Here is a 26622-nt window from a genome sequence, read left to right on the forward strand (position 1 = left end):
CCTTAGTTTCCCATATGTACAAGTGGGATACTAGAACTGCCCTGCCTTACAGGGATGTTGTGGGGGTAAATTCATTAAAGATTGTGAGGTGCTAGGATCCTGGAGCCATATAAGTATCTAAGGCCTGGTCTACACACATTATTATACCCATCTAAGTATTTGTTAGGAGTCGGGGTTTATACCAATGTAGTTAACTTGGTATAGCCCTTAGCATGGACACAATTTTATATGTGGGTCAGACCACTTAAACTATGTCTGTTGCTAAACCAATATAGCAGTACAAAAAGTGTGTATAGCTGAGCCCAAAGTTAGAGATCACAGCCTAATTCTGTGGTGGGTTGAACCAGAACATTGAATCTTGTCTTAGATTGTAAGAGCTTTGGGGAAAGGGACTATCTCTCTTTGTGCAGGGCCTAGCCCATTGTGTTGTGGCTGTAGGCATTTCTAGAATACAAATAATAATTGAATCTGAAGTTTGTGTCAATTTCTGAATCTGAACCAAAGTTTTCAAACTTGCCTCGCTCTAGTTTAAAGCACTTAGGTGAAGTCTGTTTCTCTGCTGTTACAGTAGCATGAGCTACTTAGTCCCCTAATGATTTCCATTGTAATATACTAATTACTTCAGCATCATTAAGAATTTGATTTCTAGTCTCCCAATTCCTCCAGGTTTCTAATGGATAGACCCAGTAGATCCCTCTTGTTCTATGTGGAAGTGAAAAGAAATTGAAGAATTTATTTGCATGCGTTGCTTTTGTCTTGAGTGCAGCTTCAAAGATCTTGAAAATAGCCTTGCTGCGGGATGAACAAAACTCAGGCTTTGTGCAATTCATAACACATAATTTATATTGTGGAAATTGGTGTGATTCTATACACACCAAATAAATGAGCAAGAAAGAGTTTTTGTTGTTGTTTTAAAGATGGTGCTACATGTGTAGTCAGAAGAAAGATCCTGCGCAGATACTGTAACCAATACATGGGCCCAAATTCATGCTTGTTGCTATGCTGCTTTGCTACATTGAATTTCACAGCGATGACAAGGATAGACCTGATTAAGCCCGACCCTCGCCCTCTGCTCCAGAACATAGGCTCCTGCCAAGTGAACTAAACAAGAATCTCCATTAGCTATTGGTTGTATAGATTATATGACACACATTCTATTTCTGAGTGCCCCCAGTCGAGGTAATTAGTAGGTACACACAAACACCCCAGATAATATCGTTGTAGGTCCATGCATAAAGCCCATTGCGCAAAAGAAAACAATTGCATTAAGTAAGGCAGCCAAGTTAGTTTTTGTTCCCATTACGTTTGCGAGGAGGGAGTCAAAAGCTGGTGTTGCTGAGTATGGTGGGAGGCAGGGTGGGTTTGGGATGGTAACAGAGGTTTTAAGAACATATGAAGGCTCATATCTGGCCTCTCAGTTTTCACTTGACTTGATTTTTCCAGCCTCAAGCATATTAGAAGCATGAGATTGGCTTGCCTTTGTGAGATTTTCAGAATTAATACATACGGGGTTCTTTATTTGCCTTCTGTTTTTTGAGCCTTCACATTTTATATTTGCAAGCTTTTTTCACGACCAGAGAGCTAGAAACTAACTTTTTTTAGATGAAAACTGAGATTCTCATTTAACCACAGGACTTCAGAAGCTGGAGCTTTAAGGTGTACACCAAATAACACACGAGCTGGCAACTTCAGCCATACAAATACTATTATATCCTGAGGTAAAAAGCAGGAGCTGCCAGAGAATCAGATGTTGTAATTTACTCAGGAAATTGTTACCTCCAGCTTTAACTACTTGGTAAAATCTCCATGATCAGTGAACCCATAATTGGTTGTACACATTCTAGGTTGGCTTGTTTCTGTAAGTGACAACACTATCAAAGTAGGAAACTGATACTCTTATTATTTAACTCAACATTGCATGGCTGTGCAGAGTAGCCTGTGTGAGAAGAGGGTGTGGGGTTAAGGATTTCCCCTCCCCTCCTGGCCTAGCTACCTGCATTCAGCTGCTGAGGGAGCACATGGACCGTGTGGCATATGCTCCTCACAGGGAGGGGTGAGGACTACCTGGAGCCATGTCTCACCAGCCAGGATTATGATCCACCCTGAAAAGGGCTTTATCTGAGTATACCATTTCCTTCCTTCTCCACCCCCCTGCATCTCCCACTCCTACGACACTCACTTTCCCTGGTAGAAACCCCTGAAGGGACATTGTGAGAGTGGACCTTGCTCAGGGCTGGACACAAAATGCTCCAGCCTGCCCTTTATGAATAAGTACGTTCCACCATCTTGATGACCTCATTGGATTTGAGGGAATCTTGCCAGGATGAAGTTATTCCAGGTACATCTTCAAAGCCGAGGACTGCGCAGGCTGTCTGTGACTGACTTCATGCTGGAATAGCTGAATCATAATGATTCGGCCCTAGAGCAATCATTGATTTCAAGGAACATGAAAGTCATTCTTTATTCAGAGGTCCCTGGCATTAAATATCTACTGTAAAAAAAACTCTGTGTGCTTGTCTCTGGGTAATGAGATCTCTGTCTTTTCCTGGGCAATCCGTAGTCTTTAAATGTACAAACCAATAGTGTGCATGACTTTCATATGTAAATCTGTGTCTGACATCCAGTGACAATTTTGTCTTTCCTCTTGAAACTCTATGCCCCTTCAATATTCAGGTTTCCTCCCTTAAGCACCAAGCAGTGTCTATGTTCTGTTGTAGTCCAGCCTGCAATGCTGCAGTGCTGTTGCATCAGTGCAAGGTTTCTAGAATTCCTCTGCTCTCCTCTTCCCAAGTGTGAAAAGCTGGAATCAGTGACATCCTCCCCTTATCTCAGAATTGCAACACATTCTTATTGCTCAATCTCAAACAAAGGACTGGCAAAAGGTGTAAAACTTCAGGGGTTTTCTAGGAGTATTGGATCCAGACAAAATGATTTTCTAGCTACCCCCTTTTATTTGTCTGCTTTTAAACTTGAGTTCACTTAATACCTTATAAACACTCTCTTTGTGGGGACAGTGCAAAACTTACTGAATACAGGATTGTATCTCAAAGCAAATCCATCTGACAAACTTCACCAATGCCCTTGTGGTATATTTTTGTAGTTATTTCACAAATTAAATTTAATAGTCATCCTAAACACATTTTTTTAAAAGAAAAAAAAAACAGTGGTGCTGATTTTTGTTTTTTCCACAACTCATTCAGCTTTGCACATGGCAACTTGGTTAGACCCTGATCCTACAAGCTGCTATGAGCAGGTCTGCTGGGGCTCTGTGTGGGTGCAAAGGGTTTGCTCCCCACCGTAGCAGCTTGAGGGTTCGGGGGCCTTAGTCAGTTGTGCTTCTGTACTTAATCTGCTTCACTTTTCTTGTTCTCATGCACTGGCACAAAACTGCAATGTTTGGGCTGAAAATGGTGCAGTGGGGATGTTTTTGTCTAAACAGCTGCATGTTTTTTTTAAAATTACGATTATATTTTGTAAAGTCCTTTTTTAAAAATGAAAAAATTTTGGAGGCATAAATGACAATATTTGCCCCCAAAGCCCATTAATTGAGTGTGTAATTAAAGGGTTTATAAGATTTGATCTTGCACAGCAGAGGTGTGGAGTGTTGCACAAATAAATACATAATAAGTAATGAGCATGTTGAGGAGTGTAGGAGAACTCAATCCTGCGTTAATGAGCATTGCTGAGTACTCCCTAGGGGCCTAATCCAATGCCCGCTGAAATCAATAGGGAAACTTTTCATTAATTTCAGTGGTATCAAATAGGGTCTGAGGGCCAGGCTTTCAAAAGAGCTGAGCACCCAACGTGCGCCCAACAAGCTGAGCTTTTGAAAAGCTGGCCCCAATTTACTCCTGCTTAGACTCATGAGTGAAGATATAGAAGGGTGCACATAGCTAAGAACTTTGTTAGCATGATGAGAAACATACTTAAACCCATCCATCTTTAGACCTGTCCAGTTTCCCACCACCATTTTCTGCCCCGTGCACTTGTGAATGAGGGGTCTGACATGCAGCAGACTGAGACAGAGTGCCTGCCCTGATTTGCTCCTACTCGTGGCTTTCACTTGCATCGGAGTGCATCAGCCTTGTACATCCTGCTGTGCAAAGGCTTTTAGGATCAAGGCCAAAATGAATCATCATTGGTTCCCCATGAAATGTACTTGTCCATCTCTCGTGCAGTGACTTACTATTTGTTTTGTCTGTGCTGTTTTATCCCATGCAGAGTTGACCTGTCCTGGGTGCAACATAACTAAAGAAGCTGCTGCAGGATGAAAAGATGGCAGCGCAGCTGCTCGCACCACCAGGCCCTGATAGTTTTAAACCTTTCACCCCAGAATCTCTGGCTAACATTGAGAAGCGTATTGCAGAGGAAAAGAAGAAGAAGCGTCCAAAGCAAGACAGCAGCCATCGGGATGACGATGACGACAGCAAACCAAAACCTAACAGCGACCTGGAGGCAGGGAAAAATTTGCCTTTCATCTATGGGGACATCCCGAAAGGCCTGGTTGCTGTACCACTGGAGGACTTTGACCCTTATTATTTGACCCAGAAAGTGAGTCTGCAGGAGAGATGTTACTAAAATCACTTTTTTCTTAGGGAATTGCAGGTTTGGGTGATAGAATCCACCTTGGTAATGTGGGTGAGGGGGAATGGAATCTTTGTGCCAGGCTTGTGGTTTTTTAAACTTACTGTTTTGTCCTTGTGTTTAACCAACATTGCTTTTGTCCTTCATGACGCTTCAGAACAGTTATCCATCTTATCAAAGAGAAGGTTAAGAGGTGACTTGATCACAGTCTGTAAGTACGTACATGGGAAGGTTTCTGACAGAGGACTCTTTAATCTAGCTGACAAAACAGAATGAGATTCAATGAAGCTAGTTGAATTCAGGCTAGAAATAAAGTGCAGCTTTTTAACAGTGAGGATAATTAACCATTGGAACAAATTATCTAGGGATCTGGTGGACTTTCCATCACTTTAAGTCTTTAAATCAAGATTAATGTCTTCTCTAAAAGATATGCTTTAGATCAGTTACATGACATAAACTTGATGCACGAATTAATAGATGAAACTCTGTGGCCTGTGTTATGCAGGAAGTCAGACTAGCTGGTCCTAATGGTTCTTTCTGCCCTTTAAAATCTATGTATATAATATTTGGTGAGTGGTCTGCTTCTCAGGTGGCTCTGAAAACTCACACTTGGGATGATGTTGGCACCTTACAGATTTCAAAGCAATGTGAGTTGTTATTGCAGTAAATCCAATGGCAGCTGCTACCCTAACACAGGACAGTAGAATTCATGCAGAAAGCTGTGTTGTCTCGATTAAAGAGGGGTCTGCAAATGGTGGTAGAAGAGACTTTTTCTCTTGGGGATAGGTTTAGTTATTTGTATGGGATACAGTCAACCTCTGATCTGAATGGAATGGTGGGGCAGAATTGTGACACCCCAGAAGAAGAGGAATTCTTTAGGTTGATTTAAAAAAAAAAAAAAAAAAGGAGTCATAGGGATGAAAGTAGGAATGGGAAAAATGAGGGTTATAAATCAGGAGGGGCTTCCTGATGGTGGACTCAGCTAGGAAATGGAACAGTCTCCAAAGGGAAGTCGTTTTAGTAACTGTACAGCAGTGCAGAGGTGCTGGTGCTGGGAGGGCTGCCATACCCCCCTGGCTTGATGTGGTTTCCATCATATGCAGGGTTTACAGTTCGGTTCAGTGGCTCTCAGCACTCCCACTACATCAATTATTCCAGCATCCCTGCAGCAGTGAACAATCCTGTTTAATGAAGGGGAGCATTGCCATTGGCTTGCATGGGGGACTAGATAACATAATACCAACCATCTTTTCTATCTCTGATTTCTGTGACTTTCTTACATGGAGGTCAGAGTTTGGATAAACTGGGAAATCTACTGGAAAGATGCAGCCTGGGATTCTGGTTTCACCTGGGAAGATGGAAATTTGACTGTTTATATCGCAACTGCTCGAGATAAATATTGGTCAGTGATTTTACACGAGTTTGAGGTGATCAGTTAACTGCCATGTAAAATCAATAACTTATTATGGGCTACTTAATACATATTTTATAGCTTTTGTCTTAGTGTCAGGTCTTTCTTACCTGTCTCATGTGAGTGGTCCTGTGAGCATAAGCACACTACTCACATGTGTATGGTCAATTGGATTTGGCCCTTAAAAATTTGATACGCCTCATAATTTGTCTTGCATCTACAACAGCAAGTTTAATGCTTGCTTCTGTGCCTCAGTTGCTAATAACAATGCAAGCACTAGTGCAGAGCAGAATATGGTACTGGGAATATCTAGGTCCTCTCCACACTAGTGCTTGCATTGGTGTTAGCACCAATGTAGCTGCAGTGATGCTGAGAGCCAGGCACGAAGTTTGCAAGTGTTGATGCAGCCCTTACAAAATCTTCCTGAGGGTTCTGCTCTGGCAGGTAAGTACGAACGTACATAATCCTTGGGAAATATTTCCAGCTGATTGGATTTTTATATTCCAAATACACAGCGCTATAACCTCATCCTGTTGTGTGGGAAGAATCCTTAAAATACATAATCCAGGTTTTCCTCCCAAGTGGTGGAGCTTCTGTCAAATAGTTTCAGTGTGGAAAGTTTGGAAATGTGGAAGCATACATCTTAGGGGCTCCGTTCATTATTCCCTGGGCCTAGTGCAGTAATTTGATCTGGGCAAAGTGGGTAAAAATGCTATTAAAAACCTGAACAATGGGAGCATTTTGTACCAGTTTTTCACTGGAGTGAATGACTGCACAAGGCGCAGGCCAACAGAGAATTGATTCTAGGTCTTCAAGTGAGATAGAGGTTGGAAAGGGATGCACTGGAATTGTGGAGTAGTGAGTGAAAGTGTGATGTGGACTTCCACCCTTCAGAGCTTTGGGAAAAACCTTGCAAGCTGTCCCAGTACTTCCCCAGAGGAAGGAATCGCAGATGAGCACCACAAAGAAAACATGTTTTTAATAATCTTTTAAGGTGGGAAATGTTAATTTTTTATCTGAAAAGGCAGCTTTGAAATAACATTTTGTCTGGAAATAAATCTGGAGATGCTCTGTCATATCCCCAAAAAGAAGCTGGGATTTCTGTGCATAGCCACATACAGAGTTTCTGCAAACTCAGCATACATGCCATGCAGAGAATGTAAACTCTTTTTGCAATGGGAACAGCTGCAGATGTTGGAGGGGAAGGTTCTAGATATCAATGACAAGCTTTTACAGCCCAGCTGACCTCATGCTTATTGCTCTGTACGAAGAACCTTTCTCTCTTCCCATAAATACTAGGACAGCCTATTTTTTGGCTCTTTTCGTTTGCATCCACTTCAGCATGTTAAGATTTAGACGTGTATCATTTCTTCATATAGCCAAAGACTCTAGAGCTTCCCACAGAAAGTTTTTTTAAGTTCATTTAAAAGAAAAGCCCTCTCAATCATCAGAAATTGCAGATCTGTTTGAACGGTGGGAAGTTTGCCCAGATTACATTCCCCCCACTCTCCAGCATTTGCCAAACAGTTTTAGAACATGGATTTTTTCTTTTAATGCTAGGTACACAGCATACATAGGCGCCACAGTGGATGATTGCTTTTCCCTTGTGTTAGGAACAGCTGTAGCTAGTGGTAATCTTGATTACTGTCAGCATTAAACTGAGAATCTTAACTTCTCATTATCCAGTTGGCTAATAGTTATAGGCGAGGCACTGGGAGTCAGAACTCCTAGGTTCTGTTTCTAGATCTGTGAGTAGCATTCCGTGGCCAAATCACTTCACCTTTCTGTGCCCCAGTTTTTCCATTGTAAAATGGGGATGATGATTCTTACTAGAACTGGGTGAATTATTTACTCATAAGCACAATTTATTGGACCAATTAGTCCCTTTTTCCCATTCATGCACAAACCAGTGAAGATTTTATCTGAACAAATTGCAGTTTCTGGGACTCTCCATGAACTGAGAACTTTGAGTTGTGTGTGATTGGTCACTGGAGGAATATGAAGTTTCCATTTTCTGACTGGATGTTTTATACTTTTGTTCATGTGTGCATACAGGGATTCAGGCAGGTAACATCATATTTCCAAACAGTCAAAGGGATGAACACAAACTAATTTTAAGAGAAAACAAGTTTAAAAAGGTTTCAGAGTAACAGCCGTGTTAGTCTGTATTCGCAAAAAGAAAAGGAGTACTTGTGGCACCTTAGAGACTAACCAATTTATTTGAGCATAAGCTTTCATAAGCTACAGCTCACTTCATCGGATGCATACTGTATGCTCAAATAAATTGGTTAGTCTCTAAGGTGCCACAAGTACTCCTTTTCTTTTTAAGTTTAAAAAGGGCAGTAATATGATCAATCTGAATGGTGAATCATAGAATCATAGAATATCAGGGTTGGAAGGGACCCCTGAAGGTCATCTAGTCCAACCCCCTGCTCGAAGCAGGACCAATTCCCAGTTAAATCATCCCAGCCAGGGCTTTGTCAAGCCTGACCTTAAAAACCTCTAAGGAAGGAGATTCTACCACCTCCCTAGGTAACGCATTCCAGTGTTTCACCACCCTCTTAGTGAAAAAGTTTTTCCTAATATCCAATCTAAACCTCCCCCACTGCAACTTGAGACCATTACTCCTCGTTCTGTCATCTGCTACCATTGAGAACAGTCTAGAATTTGCAAATCAGAATCAGAATTTGCAAATGCGTTTTCCCGTTGCTTGGCCAACTTTATCACTCCCACCCACAGGGATGGGAGTGAGAAGTAATTACTCTTTTTATGAAGAGTTTGAAGATCCTTGGAAGAGAGATGCTATAATAATAATAATGCACATGGTTATCTTTACCATGAGAGGAAGCACCAGGTCATTAAGTTGCATTGTCCCTGGTGCCCTTTCTTCTCCATCCTCCACTGGATTTTAGACACAAGAGGGGAAATATTCCTTACCTAAAACTGTCTTGAAAATACCCTTTCCCATCCATGCTCTTGAGACCCCAGACACGGCCTGTATATCAAATGATGTCAACAGCTGAAATGAATGAGGAGAAACTGAAAGCTTCCCCACATGACAGTATGTATCGTGTATGCAGTGTCATTGTAGTCATGTTGGTCCCAGGATATTAGAGAGACAAGGTGGATATTACCTTTAGCAGAATGTGGGCAACATGGAACATACCCAGAAGCACTGCAGGAAGGAGGCAGAGAATCAAAGAAGGGAGACAGAAAGATTGTAAAAGAAAAAATGGTCTACCTGCTATGGATAGGCCCACTTTGTGACTTCTGAGCTTCTCTGGGTAGCCGTACCTAATATATAGCTCGGACTTCCCTTTAAGCTAGAAAAATGCCACCCTGGGGAGGGTGTGTGGGAAAACATGGCTTAAAATTATATGAGGGGTGAGATTTTGTGAACTCACAGTTGCTTTTCAAGGTCCCAGTTCAGCAAGGGACTTCAGTACATGCCTAAGTAACTGAGTCATAGGCACCAACTCCATGGGTGCTTCAGGGCTGGAGCACCCACAGAAAAAAAACTATTGGGTGCTTAGCACCCACTGGCAGCCAGTCTACCCCCCTGCCTCCCAGCACCACCCACCGGTGGCCCCGCCAATCAACTCCTCACCCTCCCTCCCAGAGCCTACTGCCTGCCATGATCAGCTTCTGCGGGAAGAGATGAGGTGGGGGTGGAGCGGGGACAGAAAGAGGCGGGGTGGGGGTGGAGGCTTGGGAAAATGGGTTGGGTGGGGGCGGGGCCTGAGGCAGAGTGGCGGGTTGAACCCCTGGGGCCCGGAGGAAGACAGCCTGTGAACCGAGCAGTCCCACTGAAGTCAGTGGGTGAAGTCTTGGCCCTTTTCAAGTCGATATGTCTACTCAGAGGGTTAATGTTAAGCATGTGCTGAAGTATCTTGCTGAAATGGGGCCTAAGTTGCAAAACCTCAGAGTCTGAGGTGAGCCCAGGTCTAAGACCTCTCAGTGAATAATGGGATAATGGAAGTGAGTTCAGATTCTGGAAAACGTATCCTGTTAACAGGGAATAAGTCTGTGGGTCTTTTTTTTTAATTATTTGCCCCTCTCACATGCCCCTTCTCCAATGCAAAATTTGGAGGCATTTAGCTGTCACTTGAATTAATGGTTGGTTGTGTTTTATTTATGCAATCTGCCCATCAAGTTTGGCTGGAGAGTTCTTATCAGATGATGGCTCTTTTGGAGGCCATGTTGTTCACTGTATTCGCACGTCCCATGGGTGTTTTTTTATAACTGAGCATGATGATCATGGCTTGGCTCTAAGGGGCTGTGGACCCTGTAGGCCACTGGCTGGGAATAAAGAAAAGAAATACAGACCCTGGTAATGTCCTTTCTATTTATAAATACTTTGGTACTATCAGGATGGGGGGACCATATATGAATCTATATAGATTGATATCAGCAGGAGTTATGGGTGCTTAGCAACTGTGAAGCCCAGCCCATGAGAGTTGGGTGGCAAAACCTAGTGTATTGGCTAAGGTCACCTGTGACTTGCAGGTGTGCACCTGAGGATCTCACTAATGTGCATGGGCCACTAAAGTGATTTGCATCTGCATCAAGTCACATGCCCTGTTGGAATGAAGCTGTCCTGCCCAAAATGTCACCATGAGTGAGTGTATGAAACTGGGAGGTAGTGAAGGGATATGTGAGATGAGTCAGGGAGGCCTGTCCACTTGCAGCATGTGCTTCAAGGACCCTCCTCCTATGATCTCCATGCTGGTGATGGCAGAAAAGACTCGCGGTGCTGCTGCTGGGCTCTCCATGCCTTGTGGGGGATGCAGTGAAACATTCAGATGGGGAGATGTATGAAGCATAAGGTTTGAGCTGGTCTCTTGAGTTTCCAAAGAAACATCCCTTCCCAGGGCTGTTGTGTTTAATGTGTTTCCCCAGGGTCTCTCTGTCTGACCCACTTTAATTTGGGAAGCAGAATCCAGGTCCTGGACCAGTCGTCACTATCTTCTCATAATCACAGCAGAGGGTGGGAGACTGGTGCCCAGTTAACCTAGGCTGATCGCTTCTTCCCAGCTTGCTTTGGGAACGGGGCTAATGGGAGACGAGGTCATATCTGCAATGTTTGCCTTTTATATAGCTGTTCATGAGACATTATTGTTCATATAACAATTATATTCCTACTATTGCAGTAGCACCTAGAAGCTCCCAGCTGAGATCAGAGCTTCCTAGTGCTGGGCACACTACACACACATGATAAGAGACAGTGCCACCTTGTTAATGTCAACAGACAAGACGGCAGGTGGGACAAAGGACGGGTTGTCATCCTTGTTCTACAGATGTGGGAATTGAGTTCCAGACAGATGAAGTACCTTATGCAGGGTTACACAAGGCGTCTGTGGCAGAACCAGGAATTGAACCCAGGTCTCCTGGGCTGCTGTTACTCAATGTTGCTTTTATTTTGTTAAAATCTCTCTAGAGAAGCATTTCTTTGAAAGGCAAAATAATTTTAAACATTTCACGAGATCCTCCCCCTCTCCTCAGCTCCGCCCCCGCCCCAAATATCCCCAACCCTGTGCTCTAAATAAGATTAGAAGAAGCACAAAATGTGGCAGAAGATTTGTCCTTAACCCTTACTGAGGAAGAAAGGGACAAATGCTGTGCCTGGAAAATGAGCTGTCTGATGTATATAGGAACCACATCATTCAGAGCCAAAAAAGGCTTAAAAACAACTTTTGTAGAAATGTAGGGCTGGAAGGGACTTCAAGAGGCAGGACCAAGTAAACCTAGACCATCCCTGACAGTTGTTTGTCTAGCCTGTTCTTAAAATCCTCCAGTGGTAGGGATTCCACAGCCTCCCTTGGAAGCCTATTCTAGTGCTTAACTATCCTTAGAGTTAGAAAGTTTTTCCTAATATCTAACCTAAATCTCCCAGGGTGATGTCATGTGCAGATTTTATAAGTGTATTCTCCACTCCATTATCCAGGTTGTTAATGAAAATGTTGAGTAGTACCAGACTTAGGACAGACCCTTGCTGAATCTCCCTAGATGCATCCTCCCAAGCTGATAGTGAGCCATTGATAACGACTGCCTGAGTATGGTCTTTCAACCAGTTATGCACTCATCTCATAGTAACTTCATCTGGACCATATTCCCCTCATTTGCTTATGAGAATGCCATGTGGAACTGTGTCAAAAGCCTCAAAAGACTCTTGTATTTTCTTTTCACTTACTGTATCATTCCCCAGCCTGTGGGGTGTCAAAATTCCTCTTAGTGCACATTTCTAGATAGACTTTTTTTAATACAGATGTGGTAGAAATACATACACAGGCATTGCCACTAGCAGGGCAGCCCTTATCACTCACTCTTGGTAAAACTTGACATTAATGTCAACCGCTCTATTTTTACCTGTGGGAATGCAGTTCCATGAGTTCTCCACACTCTTCATTAAACCTTTCTTCCTCCCCTAAATCCTATCCGCCTGCGCTTGTCTTGCTTTTGTAGTCCATCCTAGGAGTGCTTTGTTTAAAACCTGCATAAGCCTAAAGTAATTTAAACCTGCATGTAACTGGAATTATTTTTTACCATCTTATTAATCTTATCTGTGCACTGTAATATAACACCTATCATGGGCTGTACTGCAAATCACTAAAGTTATTTTAAAACAATTAATGTTTTCTAATTAAACTTGTTCCTATGGTACCATTCCTTTTACATCAGAAATGTCCAGTTTTCCCCCATGTAATATAATTTCTATCCCTAACATTAAATAATTAAAATGGATGGTTCCTTTTAAACCTCAAAAAATGAACAGCTGAGATTTTTGAGCAGTCAATTTTTCTATAAGGTACCTCTGTGCAAAATGCCTTTCTCCACATGACTCTTGTCTCTGAGCTTCACCTCTGCAGATCTTGAGGCAATGAGCAATATGGCTTAAAAGGTCCTAAAGATGTTTTTGGAACTGAACCAGAAACCACTTTAAGTACATGCAGCCATTTTGAAATTGATAAGTTCTAAGTAGTCAGCACTATTAAAAAAAAAAATTCAGACTAGTTTTTAAATTACCAAACACTTTGGCTTTTCTTTCCTTCACCCTACTCACTGCACCATCTGGAGACTTACCTAAGAGCTCACCAGGCACCCTGTTAGAGTTAGTAAATTACAGTAGGGCACCTGGAATAATAAATGTAGACTTCCCAGTGACCAGGGTTTATTATTATTGATTGATTTATTATTATTATTTGTATCATTGGTGTACCTGGAGATCCCATTGTGCTGGACACTATGCAGGCACACAATAAAGCAGAGTCCCTGGCTCAGAGAGTTTCCAATCTGAATAGACAAATGGAAGGGAAAAAGAGGGGATGTGATTTCTCCAAGGTTACAGAGAAGGTCATTGCCCAGGTAGGAATAGAACCAAGATCTCTAAGCTCCCAGTCCAGGGCCCTGCCAGTAGTCATCATGATCTCCCTTGCCAATACTGCATTTGATATCTGTTGGTTTGGTCCTTTGTGTCATTTTCTCCACCCCCTGCATCAAGCTGGAAAGGTTATATTAAAGGAGGTGTGGGAAAATTCTTTTAAAAAACTAGAAACTCAAAAATTTGAGGTTTTTCGTTTTTGAAAATGGTCCCATTTTGTGTGTGAGAATAGGGTTTGTTTGTTTATTTATGATCAAAAATAGAAATTGCCTGTGCTGGGATGTCTGCCCCTCATAAGGCCTGTCTAGATTCAAAGGGCCAATTAATTCTATGATAGTCGGCACCTGGAGGAGGGTCAGGGCTGATGAAGCCGGCTGGGGGAGGCACAAAGAAAAGCAGGTGGTGGTAAGGGGTGGTGGTAGTGAGAAGCCTTGCAGTTATTCTCTGGGTTTAGAGAGAGAAAGGAGAAAACCCAGCACCTGGAGCCTGGCCTTGAGGGAAAGGCGTACCCACAGAAGGATAAAGAAGGAGCCTTGTAGAGGCAAAGTAGGAAGCAGCCCAGGGATGTAGCAGCAAGGGTTGAGACAGAGCAGATCTTGGCTACTGGTTGTAGGGTCCCTGGGCTGGAACCTAGAGCAGGGGGCAGTCATCCAATGGGATTTCGATATCCTGGAAGGGGACAACTATAGCGACATGGCTGGAGGGCCAAGACATGAAGAGGGAGCACCCTGAGTCCGGAAAGAGAGAGAGACAAACAACAGGACAAGTGACTGAAGGAGGGGGTGCCAGAGCAGTGGTGAGCTAATTCTCAGGTGAGCCACAAAGAGGTGTGCCAGCGGTGAGTAGTGAACCCCATGATACTGCCCCTCCCCACCACCTTTGTGGCTTTTTTCCATTTTTCAATCCAAGTTTTGTAGTTGAGGGATTCACAAAAGAAATACAAGCGTAAAAACTAAACTAAGAAACTCACTTGCCTCCTACTAAAAATAACCACCCCAGGTTAGCAGACACAAATCAACCCTTGCTGGATCAATCCTGTTGAAAAGAAAATGTACATTTACACCCAAATTACTCCATTGTGTTGGGACGTTATTGATGGGGGGGGGTGAGGGAATCGAGTTACATGGTTACTGAGTTACATGGTTACCCAGCAAGAGTTAGAGGAGCATGTGTGTGGTAGGGAGGGCAAGTAGGAAGACCAGAACCTGCTACAGTTATTAACAAAAGGAGATTTCCCTAAGCTCAAGTAGTGAAGGCCTGTATTTTGGAACTCAGGTGACTGTTGCCACATGATGGGCCCTTCCCACTGTTGGAAAGTGGGAGACCTGGAATTGGCAATAGAGTCTGTGTGTGAGTGTACGGAAGAGGAAGCTTAAAAACCTGCTTGGCTGGGATCCTCGTTATACCCCGGCCGAGTGATGGTAACGTCATCTGCCTTATCCGCGAGAATCTCGTGGGAGTACAAGCTGGCACTTGCTGTTTCTTTAGGATGGAGAGCAAAGCAAGTATGGAATGTGTATGGTTTAGATTCAGAGCTTTCAGGTCCTCCAAAATGGAAGTTGCAAAGGGAGTTTAGGTAAAGTGCTGAGTTGATTCCAAATTAGTCCTGCTGGGTTCCAAAGCCCGTAGGAGCAAGAGCCCTGGCTGAAACAGTGTGGCTTGCCGGATAAGGTATAGGTGGGGAGTTGAGAAAGCTGAGGCCTGGATTCATAGATTCATAGATATTTAGGTCAGAAGGGACCATTATGATCATCTAGTCTGACCTCCTGCACAACGCAGGCCACAGAATTTCACCCACCACTCCTAAAAAAGACCTCACACCTATATCTGTGCTATTGAAGTCCTCAAATTGTAGTTTGAAGACCTCAAGGAGCAGAGAATCCTCCAGCAAGTGACCCGTGCCCCATGCTACAGAGGAAGGCGAAAAACCTCCAGGGCCTTCCAATCTGCCCTGGAGGAAAATTCCTTCCCGACCCCAAATATGGCGATCAGCTAAACCCTGAGCATATGGGCAAGATTCATCAGCCAGATACTACAGAAAATTCTTTCCCGGGTAACTTGGATCTTACCCCATCTAAAAACCCATCACAGGCCATTGGGCCTATTTACCATGAATATTTAATTACCAAAACCATGTTATCCCATCATACCATCTCCTCCATAAACTTATCGAGTTTAATCTTAAAGCAAGATAGATCTTTTGCCCCCACTACTTCCCTCGGAAGGCTATTCCAAAACTTCACTCCTCTGATGGTTAGAAACCTTCGTCTAATTTCTAATCTAAATTTCCTAGTGGCCAGTTTATATCCATTTGTTCTTGTGTCCACATTGGTACTGAGTTTAAATAATTCCTCTCCCTCTCTGGTATTTATCCCTCTGATATATTTATAGAGAGCAATCATATCTCCCCTCAACCTTCTTTTAGTTAGGCTAAACAAGCCAAGCTCCCTGAGTCTCCTTTCATAAGACAAGTTTTCCATTCCTCGGATCATCCTAGTAGCCCTTCTCTGTACCTGTTCCAGTTTGAATTCATCCTTCTTAAACATGGGAGACCAGAACTGCACACAGTATTCCAGGTGAGGTCTCAGGATTCTCATGCAGTGTACCTTGTACAGTCATTTCCATCAATACAAAGTGATTCTAATTAGGTAGCATTTTACACTGCTGTAAATGACTGCCCAAGATGCAAGCCAGTGTTGAAGCGGGCCTCTTTTTTTACATTAATGCAAATCATAATTTTTTTTTATTTTGGGATCACAGTCCATAAATCCGCATGCACTGCTATGGCACCATATAAATAACCGTTTGGGTTCTGGCCCTGCATTCTAAGGTTGCCATGTCTGAAATAAAAAAAACTCGGACATCCAGGAGAATGATCCTGAGGCCCTAAAACTGGACAGCTGGCGGTTTGTGCTGAGCACCCTTTCTATCCTGACCAATCTGTTACCTCAAAAAAGGGACCATCCTTGGAAAAACCTGGACAGATGGCAACCCTACTGCCTTTTTGTGCTTGGGTGAGTCATAGTGTCTTTGTGGCTCAGTTTCCCCATCTGTAAAAGGGGAGATAATAAAATTTACCCACATCTTTAAAGTACTTTTGAGAGCCACACACAAAAACCACAATGTATCTATTATCCAATCTCTCCAGGTGCTTACATGGCCCTCATCAACCATCATATCTGAGCACTTTCCGCTGCTTAAGAGGTATCAGTGTGGCAAGGGTTAAATGTTACGTTAGAAGCCCTGTGCTGATGAGAACCTAGTATTACACTTGATTGTGTATTGAAATCCACTGGCTCTTGTTGAAGAGGTTAGAATAGGGGGTGTAGAACATGAAGGGCCTTGATGGAAGAATGAGAAGTCCATCAGATTGCAGCTGAATGGGCTGGGCCTTTGCAAATGAGGCATATCTGGCAATGGATAGAATTATTGTCAATGGTATGCAGCCTGTAGATTGTGATGCCTTCCCTATTGCCTCTCTGCTGGCTGTGAACTTTGTGACAGATCTCCCACACAGGGGCCTGTGCTTGTGACAGTAAGAAAAGACAAGAGAATGGTTTAAAACCCTGTAAAGTTGGCTGTAGTTTGGTAGGCAAGTTCTCAGCGTCAGGATGGGGCTGAATCTCCCAACTTAAGCCCTCCCTCCCCCTGCGTCTTAGAAATGGGAAAAAAATAGCCTTTCAAAACTCTCTCATATGCCAGGACAAGCCATTTATTAATACTTGATGCTGTGATTTGTCAAGAGTCATCCACGGTTCTTTTAAAGTGCCTTTTGCTGGGAGATGCACGTTCATTAGCTGTTGTGCTATCAGATGCTTTCCCCTGGGGACTAAACCACAATACAGTTTTGATTTCCCCTCTTAACTAGTTTACTGCTCTATGGTCTAATTTAGCCAAAGGAGCGAAAATATTTTGTTGCACTAGTGAAATGGCGAATTCCTTAAGAGAAATTATTGCTGGGAAACAACATCTATCTTGGCAGAGGGCCCTTGTGGATTCTGTTGTGTTGGGCTCTGTGAGGCTAAGGGCTGGGCCAAAGGGTAGGTTAAATACTGAAGAGGGAGTGTTTAGGGGGGTTTAGGCAGTTTATAAGCCTTGTGCTGGCCCTCTGTAGGGGGTGAGTTTCATTCTAATGCATGGGTTCTGCTGCATTTGGTCTGTAATGTACCATAAGAAACCTTTCCTTATGCCTGTAAGAGGATATGGTGCATGAGAGTTTAAACTCTTCAGTGCATACTGGCTGTTCCCTTCCTTTCACTTGAGTGGGAGGGGCCAGTGTGTTTCGCTATTGAAGGACTGTGTTCTAGTCTCACCTCTCCAGTTGTACACACGTGAGTCTCACAGTGATGGTTTGTATGTGGTCTGCAGCCCATAGATACATTTTACATTCTTTGCGTTGGATTGTCCGCTTTTCAGGTAATGGTTTATCCTAGATTGTGCCCTGTTAGAATGCTGTGTACATTTGAATCATGACTGACAATAAACACTCTTAAGGGAGAGCCCAGAACAAAACCACCGTGTACCTGAACATCTGAATTCTGCAGCTTGGGCTCTTTGCCAGTAGTTAAAAATGTTCATCTGTTTAACATGGCTCCAAGAACACTTGACAAGGGACAATAGCTGTACTTTTCTGGGTGCATTGCAAGGTAGTCTGAGGCCAAGGAGCAGGGGCCATGTGGCTCCATCTTGGAGAGAAATATACTTAATCCAAGAATCCTGGGGGGATTGCTGAAGAATCTTAACTTTACTTTTAGTAGGTTTAAATGAAACAAACGAACTGTCCCTTCTTGTGACAGAGACAGTGTAAACTGGTGCATTGTTACTTTAATGAGCTGGAAGAACAATCTGGTAAGTGATGCACACTGGGGGAACGTAGATCCATATTTGGCAAAGGCTGAGCTTGAGTTAAATTGTACGACCCTGTTTTATGTGGTCCCCCACATGTTGCTTGATTAACAATCTCCTGGAAACATTTCCTTCTTCTTTCTTCTCCTGGATTGTACTGTGCTTCCTTCTAGGCTGTAATTTCTAGCTTGTATTTGGCTTGCGCTGTTGAGTACAACTCACTGTTGGTACAGTGAACAGCACAGCCTATTAACCAATAATGAAACCCAAATAAATTATGATCCACTTGTTTTTTTTTCTCCCCTCCCTCCACTTCCACTTATCTACCAAGGCAATAACATCTTAAAAGAATATTAGCAAGGATGTGGCGTGTGATCCTCTGCTTGCCGAGTCCCTGTGGACTGTTCCTCACTTAATTATACATTTCTGAATGTATTGTAATCTTGTTCCCAATCAGTGCTTCCAATATCTCTCCCCCACACCTGGGGTCAGACTAGCAGCTTCTCTTTTGAAGTTGGCAAGATCCTCCCTTTCTTCATTGTTAATTATTGGAGCTTTCTAGTTTTCTGTGTAAAGCTGACCCTTATGGCTTTCCTCTCTCCTACTTCCTGCAGGATTTGAGTATACAATCCCCCTAGGCCTGGAGTCTTGTCACCTGTGAATAGTCTCAAGTGCTGCCTCACCTGTCTCAGGTCCATGGGGAAGAATCTCTCCAACATCTTGGCAGCTCACACCTGTCACTGCCCCACAGATTCCCAGCGCTGGTGTGAACAAGTCTGTTTAGACTGGAGAGTTTTCCTTGTATTTGCGGGGAGGGTCTTTGTGCTAGTGTATGAGAGTAAAAGTGTTCACATATTATGGGCCTTACCCAACTCCTATTGAAGCCAATGATAATCTTGTTTGTTGACTCTAATGGGAGCTAATCCTAGCGCTCTAAGGTCTGGTCCACATACAGAAGTTGGACTGGTTTAACTCTCTTATTTTGGTTGTTGCCACATGTGTGCACACACTCCTTCATTGATGGCTCTCTGGACTTTGAACTCAATGCAGTTCATAACTGCAGCACCTGTGAATCATCTAGAGTTAAACTAGTAATCCAGTGCAAGTAATCCTTCCACTGCTGTCTTACAGTGCACCAGTCACTGCAGAATTGACCTGTCTGCTCACCTTTCTGAGCTTCACCTCTTCAGGCTCTGGCTGGGGGCGCGGGCTCTGGGGTGGGGCTGGTGATGAGAGTTTGGGGTGTTAGGAGAGTGCTCTGGGCTGGAACAGAGGAGTTCGGAGGGCAGGAGGGGGATCAGGGCTGGGGCAGGGGGTTGGGTGCAGAAAAGGGTGCAGGCTCTGGGATGGGGCTGGGGATGAGGGGTTTGGGGCGCAGGAGCATCTGAGCGTGGCAAGCCCCTGACCATGCTCCGCAGTGGGAGCTCGAGGGCCAGTTTAAAATGGCTTGCGGGCTGTAGTTTTCCCACCCCTGATCTAGGCCCAGATCTACAGCAATAGCCAATGAGTACTCAGCACATCTGTGGAGGGAGAAAGCAGGCACTGCACTGCTGTCTGGAGACTCAACATGGATCCTGTTGAGTCCACTGGCTTTTCTGTAATTGGGCTCGTTAATGGGCCCTCTGCGGGATGGGGCTGTTACATTCAGTGTATCCCATATGAATGTTACCTTGCATATACCTTTGTAAACAACCTTGTCTAGATATGAAGCCGGTAAACAGCAGGCATGAAGGCTTCCTGCAGGTTGTACAGCTCAAACAGTTCAGCTTTTTATTTTTTATTTTTTTTATCGTGGTGATGGTGGGGAATTGTGTGGCTTTTGTGCTGCAGTGAGAGCTCTGGTGATGGAAATCCTCCATGCACAGAAGAGCCCTAGCATGGGCAGCGGCTAGGGTGACCAGACAGCAAGTGTGAAAAATTGTGACGGGGTGAGGGGTAATGGGCGCCTAGATGAGACAAAGCCCCACATATCAGGACTGTCCCTATAAAATCGGGACATCTGGTCACCCTAGCAGTGGCACTAAAAGGTTCTTTCTATTGCATGGCCAGCGTGCGGGAACTTAGGCCCAACAGAACCACCACCTTCTCATAGCCCTGTCTATCCTTCGCCTTTCTGCTGAGGTGTCAACAAGAGGGCCAGTTGTGGTTTATCTGTTTATCATAACTCATTACCATTGGTGACCCCTCCCTCTTGTGTTTATTTAATCGGAAATTCCCCCTTTTATATATACTGCTCCTTCTGTAAGCCTTTTAGCTGTGGAGTTGGTTCCTTCCTCGCTGTTTGTGCAAGAGAGACTTTCTAGAGTGGCCAATAGCTAATTGTGAATTGAGTAAAACAAGGGTCCCTGAGTCCTGAGACATTCTTGCTTGATGCTGGCTGTAATCACACTGCTGCCTTTTAACTCATCACTCTTGCTCTGGCCCCTGTTGTGATGGAAGGGACAAGCAATGTTGCTCCTGAATGGTCTCACCCACATACACTAGACTGATGGACAGTGCATCTTCAGTAGTTGTCATGAGGGGATTTTTTCCCTTTACAGAGGAGGGGCATGCTTTATATACTTGGATGGGCCTGGATTGTAATTTTTTATAGCTTCTGCAGTTGTCAGGTCAACTGTTGGGCTTTGTTCCTTACCCTTCAAGGGAGCAGAGCTCGGGGAATAAAGTTTTCACAACTCCAGGTGGGACAAGAGGGGCCATGTGTGAGGGGGAGGAGAGAGATCAGTCTGACAAGGGAGGCCCCACACATTGGGGGAGAGGGGAGTGTCTGTCTGATGAGGTAGGCCACCATGCACTCTCTGGTGGGGGGACGGGGAGGAGGGATGGATCGGTTTGACTAAGGAGGCTGTGCAGGGTCGGTCTGATGGGGGAGGTCACACAGGTTCTGGTAGGTTGATGAAATGGGTGATTTATATTTTGGGAGGTGAGGTCTGAGTAGGAAAAACCTGTTTTTCCCCAGTGGGTATTTACTTACCTAGTGTATTACACAGCTTGTACAAGTGCAAGGAGAGAAGCCCTGCCTGGCCCTTCCCAATACATTTTTACAAATATCTTAACTGGGGAGGAGGAGGTAATGGCAGTACATGGTCATGGCTCGGGTGTGTGCAGCATTATGCAGTGCGCTCAGCGCTCTCGGGGAGCAGCTTGCATGTCTGGGCTGGACACCTGGCTCTGCTCAGTTCTGCCAGGGCTGAGCTTCAGGATATATTTTTTTCTGCTTATGTCACTTTTCCCTCCTCCTTTGCAGATGATGAAGTGTGCTCTTGCACAAAACGATGCAGGGTGGCATGTAATTAGCAGAATTGGGAGGGAGTCACAGATCTATGAAACCCTGTGTCTGCCATATTTGAGATGAAGGATAGTTTTAGGTTAAGGTGCTGAACTAGGTCTTGAGGTCTGGGTTCAGCTGCTGGCTCTGCCACTGACTTCCTGTATGACCTTGGGCAAGTCACTTAACATCTCTGGACCTTGGTTCCCCCTTCTTAAGAAGGGGGATAGTAATACTTCCTTTTTCCCACTCTGTCTGTCTTGGCTGTTTAGACTGTAAACTCTTGGGGCCAGTGACTCTCTCTTCTGTTTATATAGTGTTTAGCACAAGGGGCTCTGATCTTTGTTTGGCCTATAGATGATACCGTAATACCAATAATAAGGATACTCTGGCATGCACGTTCTACCATGGGGGTGGGGGGGACGGGGATTTCTTAAACACTAATCTTCTTAAAAACACCAGGAAATGTAATTCTTGTGTGACTTTTACATTCTTGCCTTGAAAGTTGTTCCGTTTTTTCCTGTACATATGTATTAACTCTCTCTCTTTCTCTTTCTCTGCAGACCTTTGTAGTACTAAACAGAGGGAAAACACTCTTCCGATTTAGTGCCACACCTGCCTTGTACATTTTAACTCCTTTTAATCTTCTTAGGAGAATAGCTATTAAGATTTTGATACATTCATATCCTTTTTTATTAATAATTGACTTCTGTGCTGCTGCTGTTTACTGCTTGAAAAAAATCAATGACTTCTCCTACTACTTACTACTCAAAACTTATTTATGTAGGACACGATCCAACACTCAGCGAGGTCAGTGAAGGGGATCCCAATGGATTGGGCTCCAAGTGTATACAGTAATAATTATTTTGTTTATGAATAAGTAATTGTAGTTCCCATAGGTATGGCACATCCAGTAACATTTCATTTACAAAGATCCACACTACACTGTGTATATGCACATCCATTCTTCCAGTACCCAAGAACCAGTAAATATGGGAAAAGAAATAGTCTACAGCTATGCTTTACAAGAGGAGTAAAGGTTTATCTAGCTGGTGAAACCATTAAATAAATTATGAGCCGGAGGTGCAGCCAACTGTGCTTTACTTATAATTATGTTCCTATTCATCTTTAAGTCTATTGGTGTCTCTCAAACCTCCCTCTGTGGGCAGGTTTATTCCATAATGATCCACTTTCTCTGAAGCATCCAATGCTTGTGTTGTAAGAGAGAAGATACTGGATGAGATGGCTCTATCTAGTCTGGCAATTCCTAGTTTTTTACTCTGTAAAATAGACCTTGTGGAGTCCCAGGTCTGTGGTATCTCAAAAGCTTCCATATCAAATTGGCTTGGCTTACAAATAAAATGTGTGTTTTCTAGCTGCTAGTGCTGGAAACTTGATCTGGGAGTTGAACTGGGTTCTTTCTAGGTTATGTCTTGTTGCTGGTAAACATGGCTCTCACAGATGGACTAAGGTGCAATTGCGGGATATGCATCTGACCATTTTGAAGCAAAGATTTTGCAGGTAGAACTGAAGCCTGATCCCAAGCTAATTGAAGCTGATGAAAACAGTTCCCAATGGCTGTGGATCAGGTTCTTGGTTAGCAATTCTGTTGATGCCTGAGCCAAAATAACAGGTTTCAGAGTAACAGCCATGTTAGTCTGTATTCGCAAAAAGAAAAGGAGGACTTGTGGCACCTTAGAGACTAACCAATTTATTTGAGCATAAGCTTTTGTGAGCTACAGCGGATGCATCAGATGAAGTGAGCTGTAGCTCACGAAAGCTTATGCTCAAATAAATTGGCTAGTCTCTAAGGTGCCACGAGTCCTCCTGTTCTCCTTTGAGCCAAAATAGAATCTATCTCTATCTGCTGCAGCTGCGTTGCTCCTGAATCACTCTTAACAGTAAAGAGTAATTCATGCTTATTTTTGTCTTCAGACCCTGCATATATGACCCTGAATACGAAAAAGGATCAGACTATTAGTAAGAAGGTGTCTGTTTACTTACACATTTACTTTTGATGGTAACTGCATTTTAAAATATACAAAATTCATTTATGTATAAATATAAAAGTATATTCACATTAAAATCCTGTGACCTTATAAATAATAAAACATATTTACTTAAGAAATTCTCAAATTTAAGTTTGTGTCTAAAATATTCTAATCTGTGTGTGTATCTCCATCCATCCATCCGCCCATCCATCCATCCATCTATAGGACTGGCAGTTTGGAAGCATATAGAGAGAAAAGTTATGTTTCAGTTTGATGAAGCTGTAATCATAATTATAGCGATAAGCTGTGCTTCATCTTTCTTTCAGTTCCCTTGAATATAACACATGCATCCAGCACCAGGTAACCCTTCACTTTTAAGAAGAAATTATATATGAAGGAATCTTTAGAAAATACAAGGCCTTGACATATTGATGTTGCAAATGGAATTCTTGTGGTTATTTTTAGATTCTGTCCAGTAGGCTGTAAATCCTAGAAGGGTCCTGGTAAAATTGTTACATGGTAGGATTCTCAAAAATGCATCAGCATTTGAAATCAAGGCATAACTCTTGAAGCAGAATTAAGTTAATGCTGACCATTTCTGAAAATCCCACCCTGCATGTATGAGTTCATGTTACTTTGGCAATGGGTCATTTCAGTGGATGTTAAGAGTGAGTTGCAAGTTGTCTGAACCAGATTATACATGATGGAGTTTGAAAGGGGCGGTTTAAGAGCCACAGAGATTTTTTCCCCCATTTCTTGTAGAAGAAAAACAGTATGAAAACCATGTGCTGCCTATGACAAAAACACTTTTCATTTTTTGAGTAACACATTTGAGACTTGTTCGCTTTGTGCTCATACAATTGATTGCCCCTGCAAAGGTGAGCAATCCTATCAGGGGGCTCATGCCAACGGATTGGACGGTTGGTCACTTGATGACAGCAGCTGGTGCAAGGTGGGCATACCTTCCTCCTTTAGCTGAATGCACAAAATCAGGAGAAAAAATGAAAATTTGGCTCCTAAGATGCTAGATTCTACCTGTCCAGTAGGATTCACTTTGCAGTTATGCATATCATATCAAATGCACCCCATGTTTCATGCAGTTGGAAAAACCCCCAAACTGAAATCCTAGCCAGATTTCTGACTAACAAGTGATGTAATACGATGCTGCTCACGCATTTCATTTACCAGCAGATTGTGTTGCTATTCCTGAATGTAGATGGAATTGTCTGGAGGGAAGTTTCACTTAAAGGATGAATGTAAATTGTTGTGAAGTACGACATGGGGACTCTGTTTTATTTGCAGGAGCAGGTGGATGAGTTTCTCTGGCCTGCAATGTGCAGGAGGTTCAACTAGATGATCATGATGGTCTCTGCTGACCTTAGTCTGAGTCTATTCAATGTACATTACAATTTTACAGCCTTCATAATTAGTTCTAAGCTGTAAAATGTCTGTTAAAGAGATGAGGCAGTATTTTTGTTTGGTTGCAGAACATGAAGCACATGTGCACCTTCCTCTGGTCAGTGCCTGGAGGCAGGACAGATCTATGTTAACTTGCCATAAATATTAACTAAGGCGAAAACTCTGTGCTCTCTGTGCGTGTGCGCACTGCCCTTGGGAGAGCAACATCTCTGTTCACTCTTGCTCTGTCCCTCATGCAGTCATCTGCACAGGGATAAAGTGTATATAAACTGCCACCAATCAGAATGCAATGGAGAATCGGCCCCATCGTGTCCAAGAGATCAGAGAATTGTGGGGAAACCAATGAGATAGTTAAATGGAAAAAAATTATATGAAAAAATGTCTCTTTTCTCCATCTCCTGTGACTGCTGGATGTTGTCTTGGCTCTTGTCCTATCTAGCTGATAGTGAATAGATCACTGGCTGGAAATTATTCTCATTAGAATTGTCTCTATATTGCAGTGAATTTACAAAGATGTTTTCATACTGAAGTAAATAGTCAATTTAGCGTGTCCCTTTCTTCCTTGACTTCACCCTACATTATTTAGCATGATCATTATGTGCACTATTTTGACCAACTGTGTATTCATGACTTTTAGTAACCCACCTGAATGGTCGAAGAATGTGGAGTAAGTAGCATTTTTTTTGTATCTTTCTCTTGTTAAATACTTAAGAAGTTTTTTTCCTCAAATTCTTGCAGAATTTTGTTTCATTTATTCAATAAGCCTACTCTTGCTCCCGTTTAAGTCAGTGGGGGTAGGATGGGGTTTTATAACCTCTTGATTTCTTAAGGCTAATATATTTGAAAAGATTTTTTCATGACTGAAATTATATTTTTACCACATTGTTCTTAGCAGAGTTCTATTTTCGACTTCCCTTTTAACAGGTACACATTCACTGGTATTTATACATTTGAATCACTTGTGAAAATTATTGCAAGAGGTTTCTGCATAGATGGTTTTACTTTCCTTCGTGATCCATGGAACTGGCTAGATTTCAGTGTCATCATGATGGCGTAAGTTGCATTTTCAGGTTATTCCTGTTACCGACTCTATGTGTGTACATGAAATGTGGGAGGGGGTTGAATCTTCTTGTGAGACAGGTGCACAGGAAAAAATAAAAGTCAAGGAAATCTTTAAAGTGGACACCAAAAAGATCAAAGTCCAGATTCTGGCTCTTATTTTCAGTGCCGTCCTGAGATAAAGACCGAGCTAAATGTAACTCCGCTAAAAGTAGCGGAGCGGCATCTGCTTACAGTGGCCTTGACTTGGACATGTTTTGGGCAAATCACAGCTTCCTGAATATGCACCTATGGCAGCAGTGCCCAAACTTTTCTTGCTGTGCCCCTGCCCTTGCCAGGAATGGAATCTGTTTGCGCCCGTGCTCCACTGCTGCACAGCCAGGGCTTCCTCAGCAGAGGAGCTTGGGCTGAAGGCAGAGCTGGGGGCAGAGCTGGGGATGGGGGAGGAGCTGGGGCTAGAAGTGGAGCTGGACTGAGGGAGGAGAGGGAATGAGGGCAGAGGAGGGGCGGGGTGGAGCTGCGGCTAGTGGCAGAGCAAGGCTGAGTGATGCTCCCTCCCCACCTCCCTCCCCTGGCCCAGGCCCCGCTGTGTGCCCACTCAAAGTTTCTCTGCACCCCCCATGGTTAGGGGGCCACTTACCTATGGTGAGGTAGGGTTTTGTAATTA

The 26622-nt window shown here is 43.3% G+C and overlaps 1 protein-coding gene across 5 annotated transcripts in view; it reads left to right on the forward strand.

Moving 5' to 3' along the window:
* The window catches only part of SCN8A (sodium voltage-gated channel alpha subunit 8), a 117235-nt gene that overhangs the window by 21227 nt on the left and 69386 nt on the right, over positions 1-26622 (forward strand). For 3 of the 5 annotated variants that reach the window (XM_073319056.2, XM_073319055.2, XM_073319057.2), the window contains exons 1-2: positions 25458-25563; positions 25821-25949. In XM_073319056.2, coding sequence (XP_073175157.1) covers positions 25484-25563; positions 25821-25949 — 209 coding nt within the window. In that variant the 5' untranslated portion in view covers positions 25458-25483. Of the gene's footprint in view, positions 1-4221; positions 4552-22049; positions 22169-25457; positions 25564-25820; positions 25950-26622 lie in introns of those variants that run through there. The other 2 variants (XM_073319060.2, XM_073319058.2) reach the window with 2 other exon arrangements.

This window comes from Lepidochelys kempii, chromosome 20 (assembly GCF_965140285.1).
Source record: "Lepidochelys kempii isolate rLepKem1 chromosome 20, rLepKem1.hap1, whole genome shotgun sequence".
Lineage (NCBI taxonomy): Eukaryota > Metazoa > Chordata > Testudines > Cheloniidae > Lepidochelys > Lepidochelys kempii.